Source organism: Xiphophorus maculatus, chromosome 21 (genome assembly GCF_002775205.1).
Source record: "Xiphophorus maculatus strain JP 163 A chromosome 21, X_maculatus-5.0-male, whole genome shotgun sequence".
In the NCBI taxonomy this organism is placed as follows: domain Eukaryota; kingdom Metazoa; phylum Chordata; class Actinopteri; order Cyprinodontiformes; family Poeciliidae; genus Xiphophorus; species Xiphophorus maculatus.
Window position 1 is genome coordinate 24,518,261 of NC_036463.1, and position 20,748 is coordinate 24,539,008.

Genomic DNA, 20,748 nt, shown 5'->3' on the forward strand with positions numbered 1-20,748 from the left:
GGAGCTGCTCCTGCAGAGAGGAACAAACTGCGAGAGGTCTCACTCTGAGCGGCTTTACATAACCCGCTGCTCAGAAAGGAGCGGAGGAGCTGCGGCACAGAAAGACCAAGGCATCTCAACAAGCAGAGACGATCTTTGTATAAAGTGAGTAGTGGCCTACGAGGGTCAAAAAGTGCGATGAGTTTAAAAAAGCGGATTGAAAACGCAGCAAAGTTATTATTAAAAAAAATCAATCAAAATAAAACAGTGAGAATAAATTTAGTGGGACAAAACCAAAATCTATAAATGTCAGCATATCAAAAAGCAACTTAAATCAATAAATAAATGGAAAAAAAAACCAGAATAAGAATTACACAAAAATAAAATAAATGGAAACCAAAATGAAACAAAATCCTGAAATATGATTGTAAAAACTAATAGGAACACGCAGAACCTCAGAGGGATGAGGAAATACTGAAATATGATTTTTAAAAGCAGTAAACATAAAAATAACAGAAAAAAGTGAAAAATGTTTTAAAAGCTTAAAATTCAGCAGCGATAAAAACCCTGAAAAATAAAATGAATGAATCCAAAGTTTAAAAAAGTAAATATCTGCATTTATGAATAAGCTACGAATGATTTTGACTAAAGGGTTCTGGAAACATTACATCATCAGAACCGGTCTGGTCCTGGAAATATTTCATTATGTCTCCAGAACCGGTCCAGTTCTGGTTCTGGAGACATTTCTTTACATCATGTTTGAAACAGAAACATGAGACCAATCAGCAGCTTTTATCTGGGCTCGGTTCTGTTCAGGTCCAGAGGAGAATGGACAGGAAACAGGAACTAGCAGGTTCTGTTAGCTCTGGTGGGTTCCAGTCGGGTTCTGGACCCGTCAGAACCTCAGGAGGACGGGTACAGGCCCAGCCTCCTGGCAGCCTCAGAGATCCTCAGGGTTCTCCTGCTGGGGAATGGGTAGCAGTTCAGAAAGGCCCCGGATCCACCTCTTGGGTTCTGGTTCTGGTTCTGGTTCTGGTTCTGGTCCTGGTTCTGGTTCTGGTTCAGGCTGGCGCAGCGTCTGGTGAAGCCTCCTCTGGAAGGGGCGGAACCAGAACCAGCCGTGTGTGTGTCTGTGGGCGGGGCCTGTGAGGATGATCTGGGGATGAAGAGCAGAGGTCCAGATCAGAGGCGGATCGGGTCGGAACCAGAACCAGCTGGAGGCGGTTCTGGACCTGGAGTGGCTCCGCTCCGTCTCCATGGCGACTGCAGGGCAGCGCCGGTGCAGGTCCAGGTGGACGCGCCACGGGTCCGACGTCTTTGGGTCGGGAGGGGAGGGGCGGGCTGGTTGCCATGACGACGTCCAACCCTGAGCAACGGGTACGATGCTGACGACACCCAGGAGGTCAGAGGAGCCTGGAGACACTAGAACTCCGAGATTAGATAATCTGATCGATAATCTGCTGGTTCCTGGTCGGCTGCAGCGTATCCGTTAGTTTAGCTAGGGTTAGCTAGAGGTTCGCTCAGGGCACCAAACAAGCTAGGACTGCTAAGCTAGGCTAGGACCGCTAAGCTAGGACCACTAAGCTAGGCTAGACCGCTAAGCTAGGCTAGGACTGCTAAAATAGGCTAGGCTAGGACTGCTAAGCTAGGACCACTAAGCTAGGCTAGGACTGCTAAGCAAGGCTAGGACTGCTAAGATATGCTAGGCTAGGACCGCTAAGCTAGGACCACTAAGCTAGGCTAGGACCACTAAGCTAGGCTAGGACCGCTAAGTTATGCTAGGCTAGGACCGCTAAGCTAGGACCACTAAGCTAGGCTAGGACCGCTAAGATAGTCTAGGCTAGCATCGCTAAGCTAGGACCACTAAGCTAGGCTAGGACTGCTAGGCTAGGACCGCTAAGCTATTACTGATAAGTTAGGCTAGGACCGCTAGGCTAGGACAGCTAAGCTATTACCGATAAGCTAGGCTAGGACCACTAGGCTAGGCTAGGACCACTAAGCTAGGCTAGGACCGCTAGGCTAGGCTAGGACCACGGCTGGTAGAACCTTTTCTGTTTCCTGTTCAGATCCCAGATCAGACTGGCTGCAGTGGAGCTGCTGTGATCTTTGATCGTTTGATTTGTTATTTATCCTGTTTTTATGTTTATGTGGATCTGCAGCCTGTTGGATAAATCATCAGAAACATTAAAGATTATAATCTGGACCAGAAGGACGATCAGCTGTTGGAACTTGTGGAAGAGACACAGAGAGGACAGAGGACACATGTCCATCAGCTGGAGACGTCACTGAACAGAAGCTATTAAAGAACCAAACCCAGAATTTACCTGTCCCCTCACCTGTCCTCAGCAGGTGAAACTCTGTCCTCTGCTTGTCTCTGCACATCCTGTACTGCTGTCTCAGCGCAGACACATCCATCTTCCTCTTCCTCCTCCCGGTTCCGGCTCCCTGCAGGAACACCTGGCCCCGCCCCCTCAGACTCACCTCTCTCTCTCTCTCTCTCTCTCTCTCTCTCTCCCCCCGCCTGTCTCTTTAAATCTATCCGCCCCGCCCATAGCGCTCAGTGCGCATGCGCCTGTCCTCAGCATGGCAGCAGCAGAACCGGACTCTCCTCTCTACCTGGGCCTGGACTTCAGCACCCAGCAGGTAAAAGCAGAACCTCACCGGATTCGGTCCACCTGCAGGTTCCGGGAGACTCGTGTGTTTAAGTAGGCGCGTGCAGGCGCGTGGACGGAAGCTTACTGCGCAGACGCAGAACTAAAATGCAGAGAGTCGGTGCCACAGATGTTTGTTTATGAAAAGCACGCGGAGGTTTGTTTATACCGGAAGTGATGAGATTCACTTTGAGTCTCGTGCAGAGAGTCCAGCTCAGATTGGAGAACCGGTATCGTGAAGAACGACTGGTTCTGACCCGAGTGGACATTAACTATACAGTATCTATTAACTAAAGAACAAGCAGAACCAGAACGTGTGGGAGGTCAAAGTTCACCCAGCAGAGTTCTGTCTGGTTTGATCAGGTTTACCCTTTGAACCTGCTACGGTTCTGACCGGGTCTGACCCAGCAGAACTCACTGACCCAAAGAGGACTCTGAACTTTGACCTGCAGCAGTCAGTGATCAGGGTCCAGTCGGGTCGGACCGCCCTGATGGGACACCAACACCAGACTCATAATCCAACATGGCGGCCGAAATCCAGTCACAATCAGACGTTTATTTTTGTAACTGATAGAAAATTTTGAATCTGCTTTAAACCTTTTTACATTGTTACTCTCTGATAAAACTGAGGCTTATTTTAGTCTGTTTATATTTATATTAGTAACCTGGGAGTAGAGATGACCTCTGACCTCCAGAGCCACATAAAGCCGGTTCCACAGTGGTTCTTCTCCCAGCTGCAGAATATTTCCAGAACCAGAGACTAAAGTCTCGGATCAGAGAAACTCATCCAGACTTTAGTTTCTCTTTAGTGGCTTTGATTCCTGCAGCAGCGTCTTCACAGGTCTGATTGACAACCCAACGGTCCAGAACGCTGCTGCTGGAGTTCTGTGGCTCAGAGAATAGAAGACTATCGTTAGTTTATAAATCACTGAACGGTTTTTGCGCCACGATATGTTAAAGATCTGCAGCTGCTGGACCGACCTGCTGGTTCTGCTTCTGCTCTGTATCAGAACCAGAACCAAACATGGAGAAGCACCACAGATCTGGAACAAACTCCCAGGAAACTGAACAACAGCTGAAACCCTGAGCTCCTCTAAATCCAGACTAAACCAGCTGTTAGAGCTGCTTTAGAAACCTAATCAATGAATCAATAATCAATAATCTGATGTGTGATGTTGTTCACTGTGTTTCTATGATTGAGTGTTTTTCTAATGTAACGCTTTTTGAAATGTCTTGTTGCTGAAATGTGCTGGAAGTTTTGAGTTTTTAGCTTCTGACATGTTGGAATGAAAATATTCTGTTTTTTCATTTGACCCTGATAATTATGAAAACCAAATCATGCAGAAATAATAAATCCTGAGACGTTTGTTGAGTTTGTGGCTGGAAGATACAGGTTAAACACCCAAAAAACAAACGTTTCCATGGAAACAGGTTGTTGATTAGTCAGCAGTTTTTGATTGATGATTGATTAATGTTTCTGTTTCTGGATCATTTTATTGCTGATGTAAAGCTAATTATTATGAATTTATTCATTGATCGCATTAGCTGAAGTCGGTTGCTAATTAGTGACTAGCCTGCTGTAACATTGCCAGGATGCTAATATCATGAAGAATCATTTCTGTTTTATTAAATGTTAGCATTGTAATGCTCTATGCTAATGTTTACATTATTAATTATAGCTCATGGCTCTGCTGACATTTATCTCAAATATACATGCAAACAATAAAGACCAAAGATTGTTGTTGTATTATGTTAGCATGCTAGCTCTGAAGTTGTGTCGTTATTAAATATTAGCAATGCTATGCCATTAATGTTAACGTTCTGAAAGCTAATTGTTGTGAATTCATTTGGCATTTGGATTTTAAAATTACCATTAACTTGATTACATTCACTGCCTACATCAGGTTTAGTTAGCCATAGCATGCTAATTTTAGCTGTACTGTTAGCATACTAACTTTAACTGCTTTGGATTTTAACTCTAAAGTCCGATGCAGTTCTTTACCCTCTGAACGAGTCAGCAGTTCATGAACTGTTTAAAGCTCTGGGTTAGTGGAGGGACGCAGCTGAAAGTCAGTCCTGTAAGCCCCGCCCCTAGCGCCTCCTGGTGGGCTGGGCCAGTAACAGGTGTGTTGGTTGTGCAGCTGAAGGCGGTGGCCATCGATGGAGCCCTGGGCCCGGTCCATCAGGACAGCGTGCAGTTCGACTCTGAGCTACCTGAGTTCAGGTAACATCCAGCAGCTTTTATTCTGAAAGGGTGTGGGCCAGGCTTTTATTCTGAAAAGTGTCTTTGTTCAGGACTCAGGGGGGAGTTCACATCCATCCTGACGGACTGACGGTCACCTCACCTGTGCTCATGTGGGTCAAGGTGAGATGGTTCACCTGGAGCTGAGCTCAGCTGACCCGGATCAGTCTGCCTCCTGATTGGCTGTCTGTCCCTCAGGCTCTGGACCTGCTGCTGGACAGGATGAAGGCGGCGGGATTCGGGTTCTCCCGGGTCCGGGCGCTGTCTGGTTCTGGCCAGGTGAGGCTCTGGGTTCTGCTGGGAGTGGGTTCTCCAGTACCGGCCCAAAACCCTTTCTCTTCCTCCTCAGCAACATGGCGCCGTGTTCTGGAGGACCGGAGCGGCTCGGACTCTGGCCCAGCTGGACCCGGGTCAGAACCTGCACCAGCAGCTGAAGGTGTGTGAGTGTGTGTGTGTGTGTGTGTGTCCTGACAGTGTGTGTGTCCTGACTGTGTGTGTGTGTGTGTCCTCAGGACAGCTTCTCGGTGCAGGACAGTCCCGTGTGGATGGACTCCAGCAGCGGGCCGCAGTGTGACGCCCTGCAGGAGGCAGCAGGGGGCGCCATGAGGCTGGCAGACATCACTGGATCCCGAGCCTACGAGGTTCACTTGTCCACCTGTCTGTCCACCTGTCTGTCTTTCTGCTTGTCCGTCTCTCTGTCTGAAGGACGTGTCCATGTCCTCCTGCAGCGCTTCACAGGAAACCAGATCGCCAAAGTGCGGCAGACCCGACCGGACCAGTTCCAGGACACTGAGGTCAGAGCTACAGCAGTAGGCTCCGCCCCTTTAGGCCCCGCCCCCAGGTGTTGTCTTCCTGTCTCAGGTCCCCTTGTGTCTTTCAGAGGATCTCATTGGTCAGCAGCTTTGGGGCGTCTCTCTTCTTGGGTCGCTACGCTGCCATCGACTACAGCGATGGTACTATCTGACTCCTGACCTCTGACCTCTGGTCGCTCACATGACCAGGAAGCTTCTCTGATTGGTCCATCAGGTTCTGGGATGAATCTGTTGGACATCCGGGACAGGAAGTGGTCTCAGGTCTGCCTGGACGCCACGGCAACCAACCTGGAGCGCCTGCTGGGAGAGCCGTGTCTGTCCACCGCCGTCCTGGTAACTGAGTTAACTGGTTTACTGCTCTTTACTGGTTGCTTCCTGTCCCTACTGGTCCTTCTTGGTGTTGCAGGGCCCGGTCTCGTCCTTCCTGCAGCGTCGCTACGGTTTCTCTGGGAGCTGCAGCGTCGTGGCGTTCACTGGAGACAACCCAGGTGGGACAGAGCGGGACGGCCTGGACAGCAGGGGGCGGGGTCAGCGGGGGGCGGGGTCAGCGGGGGGCGGGGTCAGCGGGGGGCAGGGTCAGCGGGGGGCGGGGTCAGCTGCACTAGTCTCCTTTAACGCAGAGAAATGATGAAATTTAATGATTTAATTTAAAATATTTTGATGGAAATTAAAAAATCTCAGATTAAATCTGAACAAAAATCATTGCAGATTAATTTAAAATATAAAAAGTAAACAGAACTAAACCTGAACAATGTTTGAGGGTTCTGGTTCTGCTGGAGACCCGGAGAACTCAGCAGAACCTCCAGATCTGAACCTCCTGCTGACGTCTTCGTCTCTCCTCCTCTTCCTCAGCGTCTCTGGCAGGAATGTGTCTCCATCAGGGGGACATCGCGGTGAGTCCAGGTTGTCCTCCATGTCTCTGTCCTCCGTGTCTCTGAGTCCTCTCTCTCTCCAGGTCAGTCTGGGGACGAGCGACACGCTCTTCCTGTCCCTCGCTGAGCCGCGTCCGTCCCTGGAGGGACACGTCTTCTGCAGCCCGGTGGAGCCGGATGGCTTCATGGCTCTGCTCTGGTAGGACGGGTCCTCAGGCCGATGCTGCCACCGCTGGCCCTTCACAATAAAAGCCTGTGTCTGTCCCCAGCTTTAAGAACGGTTCTCTGACCCGGGAACGAGTCCGGGACCGCTGCTGCTCCGGGTCCTGGGACGTTTTCTCCCAGGCGCTGGATGGGACGCCGCTGGGGAACCACGGCAACATCGGTGGACACGCCGCCCTCTGTCCTCCCCTGCTGTCCCCCTGCTGTCCTCTCTAATGTCTCTCTGTCCCTCCAGGCTTTTATTTTGACACCATGGAGATCACGCCTCCCGCCGTCGGTCTGCATCACTTCGATGCCAACGACCGCCAGGTCAGGCAGGAAGCCCCGCACCCTGCTGTCCCTCACCTGTCCCCCTGCTGTCCCTCACCTGTCCCCCTGCTGTCCCTCACCTGTCCCCCTGCTGTCCCTCACCTGTACCCCTGTCGCCAGGTGTCCTCCTGGAGTTCAGAACTGGAGGTCCGGGCTCTGGTGGAGGGACAGTTTCTGTCCCGCCGGCTCCATGCTGAGAGACTCGGATACTCCATCGGTAGGACGAGTCTCTGTCTCTGTCTCGTGTCTCCTGATGTCCCGGCCCGATCAGAACCAGGACCGGTACCGTTCTGTCTGTGTTTCAGGGTCTGCCAGTCGGGTTCTGGCCACCGGCGGCGCTTCGGCCAACAGGCAGATCCTTCAGGTGGGTTCTCCAGGTTCTGCTAGAGGTTCTGGTGTCCAGATGGACCCGGTTCTGACCGCTGAGGTTCTGGTTCTGTTCAGGTTCTGTCCGACGTCTTCAACGCTCCGGTTTACACCATCGACCTGTCGGACTCTGCCTGCTTAGGCTCCGCCTACCGAGCCCTCCATGGTAACCATAGTAACGGCACTACAGCCGATCCAACTTCCTGATTGGTCAATAACATGACCCCTAACAGGAAATGATGTCATCGGCCTGCAGCGGCCACCAGGCGCAGCAGGAGCTTCAGATTATTTAGAAAATAAATTCACAATTTAGAGAAAAAAGATTTTTGATCAAAAGTTTTTAACTTCACAGGATTTTATTTCATGGAAACTTTGATCATAAAATCGTGTTTTATTGTGACTCCAGTCATGTGACTGAAACTCTGCCGTCTGATTGGCTGTTCCAGGTTTAGTGGCCGATTCTGGAGTTTCCTTCCTGGACCTGCTGAGCAACGCTCCAGAACCTCAGCAGGTGTGCCGCCCGCACCGCACCGCTCCGCAGGTCAGCCGCCAGGCCACCGTGGAAAACCAGTAAACAGACCAGCTGTTTACTGGTTTAAACCTTAGAAAACCAGTAAACAGACCAGTTATCACCTGTCCTTCACCCCAGCTAGGAGCGCAGTGTGTTTTACCTGAAGCCCCACCCCCTGAAGCTGTGGGGGCGGGGCTGATTGGCAGCTGATTGGCTCTGACCTCACAGGTAAACAGGAAGTGGCGTTCTTCTTCTCCAGGTTTACGACCCGATGTTGAGGCGCTACGCTGAGCTGGAGCAGAAGGTTCTGGAGAAGAGCCGCACCTGAGACCGGCCGGCCAATCAGGAGGCTGCGTTTTACCTCCTGGTTACCATGGTGACTGGTTCTGCTCTCTGATTGGACGGATCCGATGGTTCTGGATCCTCTGGAGGGAAACGGGTCAAACTGATTTCTGTCATTTCTACATTCTAATAATAAAATCAGATTGAAAACAACTCAGGTTCTGACCCGGTTCTGTTCATCTGACCCGGTTCTGTTGTTTATTATGGATTATAATATATAATCATCATTCAGTTTTAAACCCAGAGACTGACCTGGACCCGGTTCAGGCCCGGTTCTGATCCATTTGGAGCAAACAGGACCTTTGTCCTCGGCGGGTTTCTTCAGAACCAGCTGGTTCGGTCCATTCTGGTCCGGTTGGCGGGTTAAAGCAGCTCAGTGAGTGGTGGAGGTTCTGATGGCGACCCGGGTCACAGCAGGTCCAGATGAACAGAATCAGCTTCCTAGTCTGGTTCTGTTGGGTTCTGCTCAGGTTGGTCCATTCTGCCTTCCAGAACCAGAACCAATCCCCTCACACAACTTCCAGCTGGGACTGTCAGAATAAAAGCCTACTGTTGAACAGAAGAACCGGGTCCAGTCCGGAGTCCGACCGGGTTTATTCAGAGACTGGGGGCTGCTCTACCTGAGGGGGCGGGTCCACCGCTTGGCTCCTCCCCCTTTAGCATGACCCCAGGAGTCACAGAGAGAGGAGAGAGAGGAGCGGACCGACCCGCCTGGGAGCTGCAGGGAGGCTGTGGATCTGCTGCAGTCCGGGAGATCCGGGTCCGGTTGGGGGTCCGGTGGTTGGATGTTGGAGGAGGACCAAGGAGAGAGGAGCAGCAGGACCTCCTGCTGAGCCGGAGGCATGATGCTGCTGCTGCTGGCGGCTCTGAGCTCAGGTGAGTCTGGAGGTTCTGGAGGTTCTGCTGCAGGGAACTGGACCCATTAAACTGTCACACACTCTTTAAACACACTCCTGATGCTCCACACACACAGATGGCAAACCCTCTCTGGTTCTGGTTTAAGGTGGACTGATGAGTTCCTGCTTTGTTCCAACTGGATCAGAACCTCTGCTGGTCAGCTGGCTGATAGAGGAGATGATTCTCCTCATGCAGTGAAAGTTCAGGAAAAACCAGTTTTGATTTTTAATAATCAGATTTTCTTCAATGTAGAAATAAAAGAATCGATCATAGAGTTTCAGTCTGGATGCTGAAAACAGAAGAAATATCTACATTTTTAAGTTTAGATCTATAGTGATATATAAACCACTTTGCTGCAAAAAGATTTGATGTCTTTTAAACATTAAATGCCTGATAAAGTTCAGTTCATATTTTTATTATCCTGAAGGACATTCAGATCATCAAGGATCGTCAAAGTGTTGTAGCAGTCAGTATCGCAGTGAGTCTGAGGAGGCCTCTGACTGAAGACCTGCTAATATATCCCATATTCCACAGTAACATGTCCCAACAGCAGCTAGCTCTGCTAACCCGCCGCCTTTGCTTTTGCTGCTCCTCTTGGTAAAAGATGTTGGAGTAGGGGATATGAGCCTGATGACGGCGTATTAAAGCCGCTGCAGATCGGAGAAAAAGGAAGAGGAAGTTCAAATTAATCTGCTGGAAACTCAGAAATTTTCTTGTTGTAGAAAATTTGAGTTTCTGGCAGAAAAATTTTTTCTGACGCTGCCGATCCAGCAGCCATGTTGCTGTGATCCGCTGGTCTGGTTTGAAGTTCATCCAGCTTGTTCTCCTGTTGATCTTGGTGATGGATGGAGGAGACGCTCCTCTGGGATGTGGGGTCAAAGGTCAGGGATTACTGTAGCTATTGAGATGCTAATCTGAAAATGCTTGCTGAGCAGCTGAAGCTCTGCTGATTTAGAGTCGTGACCTTCAGGGTCGATTCTCCTCTGCGGCTCAGAGATGGAGGAGCTGAGTGAATCGGGGGAATTGATCGGGTTGCTCTGCGGCAGCCGCAGGACCAGAACCGCTCTGCTGCAGATTCAACATGTTTACTAATCGTTCCTGTAAATCTGAACCAGAAACCAGATCAGATCCCAAACGTTTTGACTCAGGAGTCGCTGCTCCGACTCCTCTGCTCTGCAGCCGGAGGGAGCAGCTTCTGGTTCTGCAGGCTGAAGGAAGGTTCTGGACGGCAGGAAGTAGAAAACAGGAAGTGGTCAGCGGCAGTCTGGATCTGCGATGAGCTTCTAGAGAACGACCAGAGCTCCACTGGAGCCGGCCGGATCTCTGACAAAGTTTCCTTGTTTTCATCTGAAATCGGTGGAACAATCTGAAAGTTTTCACGCCTCAGAAGCTTCAGATGCTTTTGTTGCTGCAGAGGTCAGAGGTCACGTCTCAGTGGCCTCAGCTTTAGTGGGCGCCATCGGGGAGGAGCGGACGCTGATGGACGTTCTGTTTGTTCACACGAAGCTGTTTAGTCCATCTGCTGGGGGGAGGGTGTGTGTGTGTGTGTGTGTGTGTGTGTGTGTGTGTGTGTGTGTGTGTGTGTGTGTGTGTGTGTGTGTGTGTGTGTGTGTGTGTGTGACAGAGCGGGACAGGACACCCAGTTAGGACATTGTTGTGGAAAAAAAACTATTTCCAATCCCTGTTCAGGTGAAATCACTCAGTCAGGTTTACTCATATATTGATCAGAATACAGAGACAATCAGTAATGAAGCAGGTCTGATGAAAAGCTGCCAGGCAGAGAAACACATGAGTTTTATACCAAAGATAATAACTAATAAACAAGAGGAGACAGTCTGGTTCTGATGCAGCTGCAGAAAACAACTTCCAACCTTCTGCATGGAACCAAATAGTTCTTTTGGTCAGAGTTCACAATCATTCATATAACATGACTAGCAGATGTTACCTTATTGTAATCTTTCCATCACATTTCCCCCCTTTTGATTATAAATAAATATGATAATATTTAATATTAATCAACACACATTTTCCCTCCTCACTCACTCAAAAGACAAGACACAACACAACACCATCCTGGAGGACGTAACAAAAGGAACATATAGCAAGATATGAAAAACCCACCAGCATTTTCCCTCGTCTGCCCTGCAATAATATGACTGTGTTGGTAGGAAAGTTACCCTGCAGCCCCTCCCTGCCAGGGAGGCGGTTCTGTTTATGTTCTGGAAAACTGTGGAGGCATCAGACCAATGATGGAAGACAGAACAAACCAAGAAACAATAAAAAAGAAAATAAAAATGTAACACAAAAGCTAATTAAGGAGGAGAAAAAAATGAACAATAAAAAAACATTTAAAAAGAAAAACAAACAAAAAACCAAAGCTTAATAGAAAACTTATATCTAATCACATAACTCAACCTAAACCACATCACAACAATCCATAATCATGACATACTTTACTCCAACTAAACTTAAAAAGAGAAAAAAAACTAAAAAAGAAATAAAAATCATTTCCAGATCAAATGAAAAATAAAATCTAAATATAAAATGCATATGTAGAACATGCAGAAAGGATAAGCATTTGTTTTTGTGAAATAGACATTTCTGTGAATTGCATGGGAACCAGTCTGCATGGGAACCAGTCTGCCTGGGAACCAGTCTGCATGGGAACCAGTCTGCCTGGGAACCAGTCTGCATGGGAACCAGTCTGCCTGGGAACCAGTCTGCATGGGAACCAGTCTGCCTGGGAACCAGTCTGCCTGGGAACCAGTCTGCATGGGAACCAGTCTGCATGGGAACCAGTCTGCCTGGGAACCAGTCTGCCTGGGAACCAGTCTGCATGGGAACCAGTCTGCATGGGAACCAGTCTGCCTGGGAACCAGTCTGCATGGGAACCATTCTGCCTGGGAACCAGTCTGCATGGGAACCAGTCTGCATGGGAACCAGTCTGCATGGGAACCAGTCTGCCTGGGAACCAGTCTGCCTGGGAACCAGTCTGCATGGGAACCAGTCTGCATGGGAACCAGTCTGCCTGGGAACCAGTCTGCCTGGGAACCATTCTGCCTGGGAACCAGTCTGCCTGGGAACCAGTCTGCATGGGAACCAGTCTGCCTGGGAACCAGTCTGTTTCCAGGCTTAGGATCCCTTTGTATAAAACTCATGTGTTTCTCTGCCTGGCAGCTTTTCATCAGACCTGCTTCATCACTGATTGTCTCTGTATTCTGATCAATATATGAATAAACCAGACTGAGTGATTTCACCTGAACAGGGATTGGAAATAGTTTTTTTTCCCACGACAACATGGACCAGGACCAAACCTTCAGGGAGATGTTAGAAACTTTCTGTCACACACAGATTAGGATTAGAAAGATCCTAAACACTACATTACCCAGAAGGCTTTGCAGTCGCAGCTGTGACCAGGTTTAATTAATCTGGATGAACTGATGAGACTTAAAGCTTCAGCTGCTGCAGGTGGAGACGCGTTTCACCCCATCAGAATCTCAGGAGGATTTCAGCTTCTGGTTCAGATTTTCTGTTCTTAGAAATGAAACTTTATTTTATCATCTAGAAATCATAAACATCTAAAATCAGGAAATGAAACAAACTTCAGGATGAAAGTTGGAAAACATTAAAACGTGTTTAATTCTGTGATCTTTGATCTATTTTAATATTTCTGCTCTTCCTGGACATTATGGATAAAATTTTCTGATGTTTAAACTGTTTTTAAGTATTAAAACATTTTATTCTATATTTTACACCCTGAAACTTTGTCCTCTGAAGGTTTCATTCCTCCTGAAAAACGTTTATATTGATGACATCACTGTGACATCACTTCCTGCTGCTGCAGGTTAAAACCGATTTATCCTCAGAAACATGAAGACGTAACGCAGCAATCAGACCGGGGTGAAGCAGGGTGTGTGTGTGTGTGTGTGTGTGTGTGTGTGTGTGTGTTCCCAGGGTTTCCTCCTCCACAGGAACAATCGGCAGCAGATGCCTCTGACTCTGAGTGACCTCTGACCCCTGACTCACAGCCTCCTGATGATTGGTGATTAGCATCAGAAACACGGGGGTCAAAGGTCGCGCTCAGACATGCTAATGTGTCTGAGTTTAAAGCCGTTCTCACACTCTGCCGTCGGCCTGCAGCTGTCTCAGGTCGTCATGCCGACCCAACCGGGCCGACCCGGAGGTCCAACAGAACCTCCACATCTCAATCCTACATCACCAGGCCTCCACCACCGAGCCACTGGTTCCTGTCCAGAACCTGTTTGGTTCTGACTGGGCCGTGTTTCCAGACCAACTGGATCAGAACCGAAGGAAGATGAAGCTGGGAATGAAGCTTGTCCTCTTCCTCTGTTCAGTTGAGAAGAACCTGGCTGCAGCAAACAGGAAGGGCGGGACGGACCTCTGTCAGTCTCAGACCTTATTTGGAAACGGGACCATTGCACTCCAGAAGTGAAGGGGGCGCTATTTCCTATATTATCAGTTTCTCCTGTTTTTATTTTCTTTTGATATATTTTCACCTTTAGGAAGGATTTTCACTCTCAGCATTTATTCGAACTTTTTTCTTTTATTTACTTCAGCTCAGCTCACAGTTTTTAACAGATTCTGTAGTTTTCTGTGAACTTTTAAATCTGCTCCTTAGTGGCATCTTTTTGGGCCTCATACTGCCTCTGGTGGCGTAGGGTGGTAACACAACTAAGATAATTGCATTACTAAATCTGAATACCACAAAGTCTTTATTATTTATTATTAATTCTGGCATTACTGGAACCATAAATCACTTGGTTCAGTTTGAGCCTCCAGGTCTTCCTCTGGTCTTACTTTGAGAAAATCCCGTTTCTGTCGTCCTGCTGCCCCCTGTGGCCGCCTGTGGTACTGCAGCACCTGCTAACTGTCCAGAACAAACATTTACCAGGAAGCAGCTGATGCTTCCTCTTTATCAGAGGCAAACGGGCCGGTTATACTCTGACCCTTTGACCCCATGCTGCAGGTTTGGGCCCCGGCGAGGGCCCCACCAGGGAGTGCCAGTACTACAACGTGAACTACGAGGCGGAGAAAACCAACCGGAGCGGCGTGGAGGTGTGTGAGGGCGAGGAGGACAAACGCTCACATTGCTACGCCTCCTGGAGGAACCAATCAGGATCCATGGAGCTACTGAAGAAAGGATGCTGGTTGGACGACTTCAACTGCTACGACCGGTACACACACTGTGACACACTAACACACACACTCACTGTATCTCTGCAGTGACTTCCTGTCATTTCTGCAGCCTGACCTGTGTGTGATTGTGATTGTGAATAAAAATAGCAGCAGGAATGTTGTTCCATATAACACAGTAGGTAACAGGTAAATACAAATCTATTGATGGAACCTGAATTAATGTCGTGTTTTGATTATTGATTCCATGTTTTATTGTGTTTCTGTGTTTGATTTGATGTAAAGCTCTTTGAATGCCTGCTGCTGAAATGTGCTATACAAATAAAATTTGATTGATTGATTGATTGACTTGGCCCAGGTGAAGGTCACCTGTTGCTGGGTAGATTTTAGCCAAATGCTGCTGGTCTGGAGGATTTGTTCAGATGAGACCCGACTTCTCTGGTTCTGATTGTTGGGTGAAACATCAGAACCGTTTTCATTCATTCCTCCTGTTTGCCTCCAGGCTGGACTGCGTGGCGACGGAGGAAACTCCCCAGGTTTTCTTCTGCTGCTGTGAAGGAAACTACTGCAATCAGAACTTCACCCACCTGCCTGACCTCAGCAGCCCAGGTGAGTCTGTTTACTGGTGGTACCGCCGGTACCAGGACCTTAACCCCGTCATCACTGCCGGGGAAGACCTGGGGTCAAATTTGGGTCAAATGTTTTTGCATCGGTCCCAACCGGGCCGGTCCAATGGGCCGAACTCAGCTGTTGGTTGGTCCATTGAAGAGGAGAGTCGTCTTCAGAGGTTTGGAATAGGACATCTGACTGAGCGACCTCAGAAGATGTCGGCCATTTTGACAGACAGAGTTAAAACATCCCATAATAATTTATTCTGACCTGTAAGTTTTTAAATCACAATAATGATGAAACATTCAGTAGCTTTTTATTTTCATTTGGTTTAAATAATATTCAACAAGCTGAATGGAGGATCCACAAGGTTTCATCAGCTCCACACTTTTAACTTCCTGCTTAACAGCTTGATGTTTATGTGGAGGATGAATCTGCTGACTGGGGCAACAAGCACCGCATAAAGTTTTTAAATCAGGGAGCATTTCTCTGGCTGAAGGTCAGAGGTCAGCAGGACTGAACGAGGGGATCAGCGGCGGGTTGCCAGTTTGATTCCCGCTCTGCCTGTCTTTGGGCAGCCCGGTCCCCCGTCTTAATACCTAAGACTGAACAGGAAGTGATGCATGAGGCGCTTTACCTGATCCTCACTGTGAGTGGCTGCTTCTTGATGAAATGAACTGAATGCTAGAAAAGTTCCTGGAAGTGCACAGTTGTTCCCCTGTTTACCTGTGTCTCCTGTTTACCTGTGTCTCCTGTTTACCTGTGTCTCCTGTTTACCTGTTCTCCTGTTTACCTGTGTCTCCTGTTTACCTGTTCTCCTGTTTACCTGTGTCTCCTGTTTACCTGTGTCTCCTGTTTACCTGTTCTCCTGTTTACCTGTTCTCCTGTTTACCTGTGTCTCCTGTTTACCTGTTCTCCTGTTTACCTGTTCTCCTGTTTACCTGTTCTCCTGTTTACCAGTGTCTCCTGTTTACCTGTTCTCCTGTTTACCTGTTCTCCTGTTTACCTGTGTCTCCTGTTTACCTGTTCTCCTGTTTACCTGTTCCCCTGTTTACCTGTTCTCCTGTTTACCTGTTCTCCTGTTTACCTGTGTCTCCTGTTTACCTGTTCTCCTGTTTACCAGTGTCTCCTGTTTACCTGTTCTCCTGTTTACCTGTGTCTCCTGTTTACCTGTGCCTCCTGTTTACCTGTTCCCCTGTTTACCTGTTCTCCTGTTTACCTGTTCTCCTGTTTACCTGTGTCTCCTGTTTACCTGTTCTCCTGTTTACCTGTGTCTCCTGTTTACCTGTGTCTCCTGTTTACCTGTTCTCCTGTTTACCTGTTCTCCTGTTTACCTGTGTCTCCTGTTTACCTGTGTCTCCTGTTTACCTGTTCTCCTGTTTACCAGTGTCTCCTGTTTACCTGTTCTCCTGTTTACCTGTTCTCCTGTTTACCTGTGTCTCCTGTTTACCTGTGCCTCCTGTTTACCTGTTCCCCTGTTTACCTGTTCTCCTGTTTACCTGTTCTCCTGTTTACCTGTGTCTCCTGTTTACCTGTTCTCCTGTTTACCTGTGTCTCCTGTTTACCTGTGTCTCCTGTTTACCAGTGTCTCCTGTTTACCTGTTCTCCTGTTTACCTGTTCTCCTGTTTACCTGTTCTCCTGTTTACCTGTGTCTCCTGTTTACCTGTTCTCCTGTTTACCTGTGCCTCCTGTTTACCTGTTCCCCTGTTTACCTGTTCTCCTGTTTACCTGTTCTCCTGTTTACCTGTTCTCCTGTTTACCTGTGTCTCCTGTTTACCTGTTCTCCTGTTTACCTGTGTCTCCTGTTTACCTGTGTCTCCTGTTTACCTGTTCTCCTGTTTACCAGTGTCTCCTGTTTACCTGTTCTCCTGTTTACCTGTTCTCCTGTTTACCTGTGTCTCCTGTTTACCTGTTCTCCTGTTTACCTGTGCCTCCTATTTACCTGTTCCCCTGTTTACCTGTGTCTCAGTGATGGAGGCTCCGCCCATCAAGGCGCTGGACGTCCTGATCTACTGCCTGGCGTCGGCCGCCATGCTGTCCGTGGTTCTGCTCCTCGCCGTCTGGACGTACCGACGCCGGAAGCCTCCGTATGGAAACGTGGAGGTCAGGGAGGAGCTGCGCGTCAGAGCTCCACCGGGTGGCGCTCTGCCGGTACTGCATCAGCCAGGTCCAGTTTGATCCACGGTGAATAAATCCTTCTGGTCCTCCAGGATCCCGGTCCTGTTCCTGCCTCCCCCCTGCTGGGGCTGAAGCCGCTGCAGCTGCTGGAGCTGAAAGCTAGGGGGCGCTTTGGCTGCGTGTGGAAGGGCCAGATCCTGAATGAATACGTGGCTGTGAAGATCTTCGCCAGCCAGGTGCCGAGCCAGAAGGATGATCCGTGGATCCTGCTGGGCCGTCTGTCTAACTCCTCTTCCTCCTCTGAACAGAACCAGGAGTCGTGGCAGAGCGAGAGAGACGTGTTCCTGACGCCGGGGATGAGGAACCACAACATCCTGAGGTTCATCGCGGCCGAGAGACGAGGGAGCGAACTGTGGCTCATCAGCGAGTTCCACGAGAGGGTGAGGAAGGATGGCCTGCCCGCCCTGGGGGTCCAGTGAAACCAGTGAAACCAGTGAAACCAGAGTGTGTGTGCAGGGCTCCCTGTCGGACTTCCTGAAGGCGAACGCGGTCAGCTGGACCGAGCTGTGCCACATCGCCGAGTCCATGGCCCGCGGCCTGGCCTACCTCCATGAGGACATCCCCCACCTGAGAGGAGACCGCCACAAACCGGCCGTGGCTCACAGGTCCGGGACACGATCCAGGCAGAACCGGTTCTGGTACCGGACCTCAGAATGTACCTCAGGGTTCTGTTCCTTCTCAGGGACTTTAAGAGCAAGAACGTCCTCCTGCGCTCAGACCTCACCGCCGTCATCGCCGACTTCGGCCTGGCCGTCCTCTTCAGGCCGGGGCAGCCGCCTGGAGAGACGCACGGACAGGTGAGGCGGCGTGCGGAGCTGCAGCTGAGCCGCCGCAGGTGATCCGCCGCCGCCGCGCCTCATCTGGGCTCTCTGTGCAGGTGGGCACCAGGCGCTACATGGCTCCGGAGGTCCTGGAGGGAGCCATCAACTTCCAGAGAGACGCCTTCCTCCGGATCGACATGTACGCCGTGGGGCTGGTGCTGTGGGAGGCGGTGAGCCGCTGCAGCGCCGCCGACGGTAACGCATCAACACGCTGCTGCAGTTCACCACAGACACCACAGGAGGCGCCAGACTGCACTTATGCTAGGATGGTCTGAATGATCAGTTTAGTTATCATTAATATTTACATGAAAACAAACCTGAGTCTGTTAATAATATGGAAATGATGATGAAAGTGGGCGTGGCTTAGACACAGAATGGGCGTGGTTTAAGGGTCCACTGAGGCAGAACCTTTGGGTCCTGCTGCGGTCCAGACTCGTTTGGAACCCAGATTAGTTCTGATTGGTTCTAGGCCGCTCAGCTGTGAGTTCTGATGAGTTCTGGATGTGTTCAGGTCCGCTGGGTCAGTACCTGCTGCCGTTTGAGGAGGAAGTGGGTCAGCACCCGACCCTGGAGGACCTGCAGGACGTCGTGGTCCACAAGAAGACGAGGCCGGCCATCAAGGAGTTCTGGCTCAAGCACAGCGTGAGTGATCCAGAACCGCTTCCCTCCCAACCGGACCGGTACCACTGAGTTACCCTCAGGGTGGATAAAGTTCTGATCCAGATAGGAAAACATCCAGAACCATTTGATTACTGCTTAATACCAGACGGTTCTGCAGGAGAGACCCGGTTCCTCCGCAGATCTGGTTCTGGTTCTGATGTTTGGACTGTCTGGTTCTGGTTCTGATGTTTGGACCATCTGGTTCTGGTTCTGGTCTGGTCCTGATGTTTGGACCGTCTGGTTCTGGTCTTGATGTTTGGACCGTCTGGTTCTGGTTCTGATGTTTGGACTGTCTGGTTCTGGTTCTGGTCCTGATGTTTGGACTGTCTGGTTCTGGTTCTGATGTTTGGACCATCTGGTTCTGGTTCTGGTCTGGTCCTGATGTTTGGACCGTCTGGTTCTGGTTCTGGTCCTGATGTTTGGACCGTCTGGTTCTGGTTCTGCAGGGTCTGGCCCAGGTCTGTGCGACGGCAGAGGAATGCTGGGATCAGGACGCCGAGGCTCGTCTGTCTGCCGGCTGCGTTGAGGAGAGAATCTCCCAGATCCGTCGCCATGCCGCCGGCCTGGCTCCGCCCACCTCTGGCACCGTCCCCGCCGTTACCGTGGTAACCAACCATGCTGCCTGAACAGTCTGGTACCTGAGGTGAACCTGCGGTCCCTCAGCTCTGCTGCCCCCTGCTGGATGCCGGAAACGCAGAGACCTTCCCACCAGATGGAGGCGCCGTCGCTCGCTGCCACATGACCTCTTCCTGACCTTCGGATCTGACTAGTTGAATCCTGAAAATTCAGAAACAGGAAGTGAGGTCAGGAGAAAAGCAAAGATTGTGATTGGCTGACTGAGCTCAGCCAATCAGAGCACAGAGATAAAACTCCTCAGGTAACCTGGACGACAGGTTACCTGGAAGGGGCGGGGCTTAAGTCAGCCATGGCAGGTGAAAAGCTTTAGTGGGCGGGGCTTAGAAACACCTGTGTGTGTGTGTGTGTGTGTGAGGACATTTTAGCTTCTCCACACAAGATAAAAACATAATTTTAGGGTCAGAGGTTACGGTTAGGTATGTACTGCAGATGGTTAGGGATAGTGCAAAGGTCAAGGGTCAGCCTATAGAAACTAATGAGGTATAGTGGTACAGCAATGTGTAACATCACATTTTATTCTGAACATGCTGATTGGCTCATTTATAATCTTTACCTTAGTGATATGCCTGTGACCTTTGACCTCCAGCAGCGCCACCCTGTGGTTGGTGGTTCCAGCAGAAATCAGCAGCAGTTTGAGGTAATTACCGAACCAACGCTCCAACATGAAGGAGTTATCCCGGTTCCTTTGACTAGGACAGAGGCTGCTGCTGTTTCAGGCTGCTAGTCAGAGGCTGCAGCGCCACCTGCTGGTCTCCCTGTTTAACTGGGACCAAACCTGACCTGTGTCCCTTCTGGGACGCCGTCCAGGAAGCTCCAGGCTCCAGATTCCTTCCAGCTGCTGGACGCCATGTTTGGACCTTCCTGGTTCCTGCGGAGCTTGAAGCAAACGCAGCAGCCGGTTCAGGAGATCCTGGTTCTGTTCAGTTTCTGTGGATTCCTTCAGGTCCGGGATGGTTCTGCTCACAGAACCAGCAGCTGGTAGAAACAAGGAAAACATCCGTTCACATTACTCTGGTTCTGTATGGAAATAATAAATCATGTCTCATCATTTTCTACAGTCTGTTTTATTCTGATCACTTTTCATCCAATCATTTCTAAAAGGAGGAAAGAAAATCCCAGATTTCTCCAGGAGGAACTTTTTACTCTTTGTCGTGTAAACACACCCGTTGCCGTGGCAACCGCAAGCCCAGCAGAGATGAGGTTCAAAACGTAACATTCAGTCCGTTACGATATCGGGTTTCAGGCTTGATGGTTATTTAGTGATTATTAATAAGTGATTATTAATAATCGCTGATTTAAACTCCTGCTCTGATGGTCAGTCGGTCTCTGAGTCGGTTTTTATGGAGCAGAACCAAAACGCTCAGGGCTGAGGAACACCTTGTTGAAACTATAATTCCTGAGATTATTAGTTTTTAACAATAAATAATCTGAATTAAAAACTCACATTATGTTGGTATTTTTGACTAAAACTAATATTTTCTCTAGT

At 49.4% G+C, this 20,748-nt stretch overlaps 3 protein-coding genes across 6 annotated transcripts; 2 read left to right on the forward strand and 1 right to left on the reverse strand.

Moving 5' to 3' along the window:
* Positions 1–3: 3 nt before the first annotated feature.
* xylb (xylulokinase) lies at positions 4–8,459 on the forward strand. 2 transcript variants are annotated; one of them, XM_005813935.2, is made up of 21 exons: positions 4–144; positions 2,139–2,328; positions 2,534–2,622; positions 4,772–4,854; positions 4,926–4,995; positions 5,071–5,151; positions 5,222–5,308; positions 5,385–5,513; positions 5,601–5,666; positions 5,753–5,825; positions 5,899–6,017; positions 6,091–6,172; positions 6,537–6,577; positions 6,640–6,755; positions 6,826–6,941; positions 7,014–7,087; positions 7,208–7,304; positions 7,393–7,451; positions 7,532–7,619; positions 7,900–7,994; positions 8,224–8,459. In XM_005813935.2, the coding sequence occupies exons 3-21, from the start codon at positions 2,563–2,565 to the stop codon at positions 8,290–8,292; spliced, it is 1,605 nt and encodes a 534-aa protein (XP_005813992.1). In that variant the 5' UTR covers positions 4–144; positions 2,139–2,328; positions 2,534–2,562; the 3' UTR covers positions 8,293–8,459. The 2 variants fall into 2 exon arrangements, with proteins under 2 accessions (XP_005813992.1, XP_023182017.1); XM_023326249.1 differs by lacking the exons at positions 2,139–2,328; positions 2,534–2,622 and having other exon boundaries at positions 7–144.
* On the reverse strand, positions 517–2,566 carry LOC111606212 (uncharacterized protein C9orf152-like). Of its 3 annotated transcripts, XM_023326256.1 has the most exons (3): positions 2,304–2,566; positions 1,212–1,401; positions 517–1,135 (listed from the first exon to the last, which is right to left on the reverse strand). In XM_023326256.1, exons 1-3 carry the CDS (start codon positions 2,392–2,394, stop codon positions 883–885), a joined length of 534 nt encoding a protein of 177 aa, XP_023182024.1. In that variant the 5' UTR covers positions 2,395–2,566; the 3' UTR covers positions 517–882. The 3 variants fall into 3 exon arrangements, with proteins under 3 accessions (XP_023182024.1, XP_023182023.1, XP_023182022.1); XM_023326255.1 differs by having other exon boundaries at positions 517–1,401; positions 2,316–2,566; XM_023326254.1 differs by having other exon boundaries at positions 517–1,401.
* Positions 8,460–8,499: 40 nt separating the features above from the next.
* Positions 8,500–20,442, forward strand: LOC102217889 (activin receptor type-2B-like). The gene is made up of 10 exons (XM_023326250.1): positions 8,500–9,182; positions 14,191–14,398; positions 14,860–14,966; positions 16,937–17,070; positions 17,178–17,525; positions 17,602–17,750; positions 17,828–17,942; positions 18,023–18,161; positions 18,478–18,608; positions 19,073–20,442. The coding sequence occupies exons 1-10, from the start codon at positions 9,149–9,151 to the stop codon at positions 19,250–19,252; spliced, it is 1,545 nt and encodes a 514-aa protein (XP_023182018.1). The 5' UTR covers positions 8,500–9,148; the 3' UTR covers positions 19,253–20,442.
* The last annotated feature ends 306 nt before the right edge of the window (positions 20,443–20,748 follow it).